Below are 7,001 nucleotides of genomic sequence, written 5' to 3'. Positions count from 1 at the left end.
TAGAACAAAAGTAGAGCCACAAACGCTCTTATATCACCACAGAGCTTAGACAAAGCTTGGACAAATGCATGGACTAGTTTATAGATCCCAAGTTCCCTGTAGCACATCTCATAGAAAACTCTACGTTGAGGAATTGAGTAAAATAAATGTGAGCGTCTACAGAGAACTCTAGGATCCACTTATAGTAATGGCGATCATGCTTGTACCACTTCCCGTTTCAACTTCACCTCAATAACTTCACCTCACTTCGACATTACTAGCCATGCAGCGCCTGAAAAAGAAATTCAGAGGCATAACCAATTCGCGTGAACAGGGCGTGTCGGAGATCACTGGGAGAGGCCTTTGTCCTACAGTGGATGTGCGACGAGCTCATGATTATAATGATCATGTTGGAAACACCAGATACCACTTTTTCATCCCCCAGCAAGACACAGTCACAGGAATAGTAAACTTGCAAAAGAATGAGAGAATTTATTTGCATGCTTCCAAAACATATCGCTCACCTTTAGAGCAACAATTTTCTCAACACATTTTTCAGCAGGATTCAATCTGATGTCTCCTTTTGAATGCTAATCCATTCGTTTACTCAATAGAAGTGGCACGGACGAAGTGCTTTAGAACTATATGAAACCTCATGATCTTTAAATTAAAATCCTATTTTAACTATATTTGTTACGGAACTGCCAACTTCAACTAGGCATCTGGAGCTTGCAACATAAACAAAAAAACTTAACAATCGCTTTCTTCAATGCTAACAACCATAAAACGGGGTTTTAAAAGCATTTCTGCTTTACCGAATTCCACAGAGAACCAGGAATTTACGCTTTTACAAGTATATTGTGAGTGCTAGCATGGTCATTCAAGTACATTGTTTAAAATCCATGTCCTAAATCGCAAAGTGGCTTCCCACCTCTACGTTGCAAACCACACAGCGGATGGCCGCTACATTTCACAAAGATGGAGAAAACAAAGGAGGAGCGTTTGGCCAAAATTCCATTCACCCAGCTGGAGACAAAAAAATAACAGCGTGTAAAAGGTGAATACTGTAACGCAGAAACATATGCTCGCCATGTAATTGTTTTAAGGAAAGAAAAATATCGAAATGTCTAAGACATTTGGGTAGCCACAGATGTGACAATGCAACAGAATTGACAAAAACATACGGGCTAAGACGAGACAACACTTGAAACAACATGTAGCAATGTTCATTGCAACATGTCCATTGCAGCAATGTTTCTTGTTTTTTTTTTTTTTTGTCTCCTTACTATTACCTCTGTTACATTTCACTTGGTGAAAATGCAACTGTTGCATCAACAAGGAGGCTTTTCAAGGTTTTTAAGTTAGGTAAGAAATACATATGAAACCATCCCAGTAAAGAATCACTACCCAGGCTTTCCATAAATATGCATGTCTACCACCCTTGTGAATGTAACAGCGAGGCTATGCGTGTGGCTGTTATACAAAAAGTTCAACAAACAATTTGCAAGAACAATGGTCTCATTAAGTCTCGCACCTTGCTTACCGAAAGTTGCGCTCCACTTATGCTGACCGCTTTCTCTGCCGTGCGAGTCTTCCACGTCGCCGACGCTGTCGCATGGTGCTACGAGGCAGCTGGGCTGTAGTACTCTGTTTTCAACTGCAATCTAATTACAGTCACAGTCACTGTTGCTGTAAGTCGAAACAAAAGAACGGTCCCTTTGGCCACTTCAGAAATCACAACTGCCACACAGCGCTTGTAACTGCCGTTGGCAGGCAGGCAGGCAGTCCGTACGAGTCTCGTCTTTTCATCGGGTGGTCTTGAGCGCTCGTCAGTCGGCTGAGATGGGGATGATGGGCGGGACATAAGTGCCTCGAGCGTGCACTTGTACGTCGTTTCACAGTGATCATAGAATCTGGAACAATTTCTTCAGTTCTACCATGAGCTGCCAGTCCGTTTTGACGAGGTCATCGCGGAAGTACTCCTTGCAGGCGTCTATCGAAGCACGTGATATCTGTGCAGAGGTGAATTGAAAGAATAAGTGTTTGTAGGCAGGGTGGCATGGGATCTGCTGCATCATTTACACAACTTACGGCACCGCTATTGGCACGAAAAACAAATCCATTCTGCATATTGTCACTAGCTATGACACCATGCGCACTTTAATTCACAATACGCGACAAAAAGTACTGCCATTAAGTGTGTTAGAGAACTCGTACACTTCATCCAGTGTTGCTATAAATGGTTCACATCAGTAACCTAAAAGGAGAAACTGCTTCTGTAGAGGCAGTACTGTTAAAATGCATGACATAATGCTATTTTTGTGTAGAATTTCAATGCAAGTGATTGCTTGGTTTAGGATAAGAGGTCAGTTACACGTACTTGGGCTTCCCTACTTGCTCAAGATACGATATGTTCAACAATCAGCCATAAAAATGATCAAACTACAAATCTGGGTTGCATGCAGGTATATCTGCTTGCCTCCGGCAACACTAACCAGCCACAGGGAAAGTCTGGCCTAGTCGGTGCTCACTGTTCGACATCTTCGTCGGAAAACAAAAAAAGAGAGAGAGAGAGAAAGGACAGAGGGAGGTGTCACTGTGTCGTGCAACCTCCCTCGGTCATCTTTTTTTGAGCGGTCGAGATGTCGAACACTAACCAGCCAGGACACCAGAAAAAGCTCTGGAGTAAAGTCACCACATGTCCAGCAGCTGGCTAAGCAGTAAATATAACAAATGCAAGCTAACGCTTGTTATAGCTGTACACAAAACTGTTCAGTTACCTTGCTAACGAGGAAGTCGGTGTGGTCAAAATGCCGGCCATACATCTTCGGAGCCTCTCCACCGAGGGGCTCAATCTTAATGCAGACTTCTTGGCCTTTACGAGCAGTTTCGATAGGCTTGTGGTTCACTTCGATGGTAGTCACTATGCCAATGTCCAGGAACTGCAATGGCACATTGTCACTCAGGTGTGGCAGTGGCTTTAGCAAAGAGCAGGCAGAGATAACCATGTCCCATAGCATGCACAGAAATACATGTTCATATAGTCAACTTCACAGAGGCTCTCGAGATTTCTTTTTTTTTTTACTCATTTGTGCAACAATAAAAAATTGTCACGGTGCTTGTGGCAAAATGTGACTTTAAAAGAAACGTCACCTGACTAGGCCTTTTTGAGCATTAATAAAATAAGTATGAAATTTGACAGAAAAAGTACTACGGGCACTTATAAGGACATCATGATAGCTGCAAGACATTTGACCTCAATGTAATCATTTCCTTGATAAGTGCTGCAGCCATAGCACAATGCACGAGGCAGGCCTTGGAGATACAACCACATTTATCAGGTGTTCCATTCCAGAAGCCCAAACTTCACTCGACCGTCTTTGCAGCAGTTGGCAACCACCACAAGTGCCGTTAAGCATTGGGCATGGACATACTTATAGTGACGAGCCCTAGATGAGACCAAAAGTTTTGTCGTGATGCGTGGTGTCTAAAGAGAGATCAACGATGCCACCCCCCCCCCCCCCCCCCAAAAAAAAAGATTAGCCACATCTGAATGACTGTCACCCTGAGTGAAACGCAGTTAGGTATGTGCAAATATTACAATTACACAAGCATGAATGCTCAATCTTGAGCAACATTGGTGGGCGCTGCGAATGGGGTCAGCCGTTTCAAATACCCGATGCCGTTAAGAGCAGACAAACAGACAATGCACAGACAGACAGACAGACCAAAATTTTTGCGTCGAAGGTCCCCAAAAAAGACTATCGTCTTTAAAAAACTGCTTTTGAGCGTAAGCAGTGCCATGCTTTTAGTTAGCGTCACATAGTCCAGCTGCGCTGCATAAGGAGGGCGGCGCTTTACCAAATAGTTTTCTGCGATATTTGTGGCTGTGTCGCTCGCTCTTCGTTTTCGACGCCGTGCGTGCGTGCATAGTTTTACTGCGCACGCATGATGTTTATTATGATAGCAATTATATGGACAGTCTCGGCTGGTTTTTTGCCGTCGCCGCTGCCATTCATTGCATATGTATACGTATCTGTATATATAAAAGCTCAAGGGGAAAAAAAAAAACAGCCGCCCGCGCTCGGCGCTCCGCTTGTCACAATGTGCTGACGTGCGCTTATCTCCTACGCATTCTTTGCCCCGCGAATGGGAGGGGGGGGGGGGTAGATGTTTGTACGCGCGCGCTTATCGTTCGGTGGGGAGAATCACGCGCCTTCGACTTTGACCGGAATGATTGCGTGAAGTTGCCCAGCGCACAAAGATCACTGCTCTCGATCGACAGGCCTTGTTTGCGAAAAGAGTGCGCTTTTCACACTCCGCAAAGTAACAACTTGAGCACTTGTTAGTTCGCACTCAAACCTGTACCTGTGATTACGTTTCGTGCCTCGTTTTCTTGTTTAAACAGCGCGTCAAGTGTCGAGTGGTAAACGTTGTTAGTCCGCTCTCGTTCTCATGCGTGAGCAGCGCGCTGCACGTTTCGGTCTGCTTGCCGTTCTCAGTGTTACATTTCAAGTTGTTGCTATCACATTTAATGCTTCCCCCTTGCGGCAAAACTGTGACTTTTTAAAATGTCGGACAATCTTATAGTCATCACCGAGGGGAAGTCAGACCAGGCACTGATGGAAACTCTCCGAGACCATGGTTACGACAGATCTTCGGAGCTCGACTCGTCATGCCCTTCCGCCTTGCGCTGCGAGTTCGCAGGCTGGTAGCTTTGGCGATTAGTTTTGGCAACAAGACGTGCGTATTGAATGCAATGCAATGAACGCGATAGCAAAAATTGCAATCTTATAAGAAGTAAGGCAGGCAGCTAATATCGCGGATCTGATATCGCGGAACTTCTGCAAAATGCTGATGTGAGCAAACATGGCCGCTCCAGGGAGAAGTGCTCTTTTCAAACAGTGCCTTCGCGTTGAAACCGCACTGATACTCGCTGAGATAGCAAGCGTGCCAGCGATCGCGACCGCCCTTAAAATCAAAGTTCATTATTGCTACTCAAGCGATCTTCGCCTCCCTCCCCGCGTTGTTTCCCGTTCGTTCAAGACGGGTGGTTTACTTTCCGTTTGAGCATTTGACGGCAGTTTTAACACACAAGAAATGTTATGCACTTTCCAGGCGAAAGGGATGGGCCAACTCATTTGATCTCTGCTTCAGCAGCACTCGCGCGCTTTTACCCAACTGATACTCGCCGAGATAGCAAGCGTGCCAGCGATCGCGACCGCCCTTAAAATCAAAGTTCATTACTGCTACTCAAGCGATCTTCGCCTTCCTCCCTGCGTTGTTTCACGTTCGTTCAAGACGGGTGGTTTACTTTCTGTTTGAGCATTCGACGGCAGTTTTAACACACAAGAGATGTTATCTTATGCACTTTCCAGGCGAAAGGGATGGGCCAACGCATTTGATCTCTGCTTCAGCAGCACTCGCGCGCTTTTACCCACTCATGAAAGTTAGGATGCGTGGGGGCATGTTATCAATTTGGACTTGTTACGGAACATGGCGGCGACCTCGAAAGCTCACCGAGTGTGTCCATATAATTGATAATAAGTAGATTTTTTACTGTAAAATAAGTGTTTTGGTTTAGCTCTGCCTTCAGCCTCCCGTTCGTTTAATTTGCACGTTTACTTTACGAATTTTGTACCAAGCCTGGATGTAACGAAATCCTCCTTATAGAAAACTTTTCCGGAAATTTATCGATTTCATTATATCCAGGTTTAACTGTACAAATATACAATTCGGCCTGTGCATTGGCTCATTTTTGATAAAACAATTGTGAAACACCATCCTATCAGCGCTTCGTCAACCTAGCCAAACGAAAAACTTTCATGTTGCTATCTCATGAGATTATGCCTAGAAATCCCCTCCTACTTTTTTTTGTTCTGCTATTTCACTGCAAAATTCTGGAAATAATTGAAAAATATTAGAAAAATTATAAATTTGCACTGGCACTTCAACGTTTAAACCTGCTTCGCACCAGAAATCTTGCTATTCGCACAGCTTTAGTTTTCTTTGCTACAGCAACCATGCATCACATGTCAGCGTAAACAGTGTCCCATACCCCACAAAGCTATCTAGCATATGCAAGCCAATAAAAAAAAACAAAAAACACACACACAGCTAGTTGGGTATATATATTGTCACGGGCTAAGTAGATGCCTGAGGATGACGATGACGAAGTGCTGAACGTGAACGTGCTCGGACTGCATCAGCGTTGTACGCATTTGCTCGCCAGTATATTCGCCAGTACGCGTTCGCTCGCCAGTGTATACTTTATTCCCCGTAACATCATTGGTGGAAGGTGCAAGGTACAACTCGCTATACAATCCCACGAGCTGGATCTTCGCAGCGGACGGCGCATTGCAGCTACCACGATGACTGACCGGGCTACTCAATGTCAACAAGATCCGTCAGCCCCGCAACCGATCATTGTGGTGCAACCTCGTGACCCAGGCCCATTCAACGGCACAAGTGGCATAGACGTCGATTACTGGCTGGTTCTATATGAGCGCGTCAGCAGCAGCAACCATTGGGATCCGACGCTTATGTTGGCGAACATCATCTTCTACTTGCATGGCACGGCAAAACTCTGGTACGAGACATATCAAGAAGAGTTGACTAGCTGGGACGTTTGTAAGCAGAAATTGCGCTATTTGGGAAACCCATTGGACGTCAAGTGGCCACAAAGAAAGAGCTTGCGACTTGTGCCCAAACATCCACAGAACCGTATATCGCGTAGATCCAGGACGTGCTGACTTTGTGCCGCAAGGTCGACAAGGACATGCTCGACGAGGACAAAGTCGGACACATTCTGAAAGGAATTGCCTATGACGCCTTCAATTTTCTCCTGTGCAAGGACTGCTCGATGGTGGAGTCGGTTATCGAAGCATGTCGTCGCTTCGAACAGGCAAAAAGTAGGCGCATAGTTCACCGATTTGACCGCCTTCCTAACACGGCGGCTACGTCCTCTTGCGAAGATTTGCCCACACTACATCAACCACCAGCGCCGGAAAACGTCACCAGAA

General features: G+C 45.3%; 1 protein-coding gene across 2 annotated transcripts in view; it reads right to left on the bottom strand.

The window, feature by feature from the left end:
* Nucleotides 1-1,479: 1,479 nt before the first annotated feature.
* Nucleotides 1,480-7,001, bottom strand: part of eIF5B (eukaryotic translation initiation factor 5B) — a 60,915-nt gene continuing 55,393 nt past the window's right edge. For both annotated transcript variants that reach the window (XM_075881570.1, XM_075881565.1), the window contains exons 20-21: nt 2,760-2,921; nt 1,480-1,991 (exon numbers count right to left, since the gene is read on the bottom strand). In XM_075881570.1, coding sequence (XP_075737685.1) covers nt 1,884-1,991; nt 2,760-2,921 — 270 coding nt within the window. In that variant the 3' untranslated portion in view covers nt 1,480-1,883. The remainder of the gene's footprint in view (nt 1,992-2,759; nt 2,922-7,001) is intronic.

This window comes from Rhipicephalus microplus, chromosome 2, assembly GCF_043290135.1.
Source record: "Rhipicephalus microplus isolate Deutch F79 chromosome 2, USDA_Rmic, whole genome shotgun sequence".
Lineage (NCBI taxonomy): Eukaryota > Metazoa > Arthropoda > Arachnida > Ixodida > Ixodidae > Rhipicephalus > Rhipicephalus microplus.
This window is presented reverse-complemented; position numbering and strand designations above follow the sequence as displayed.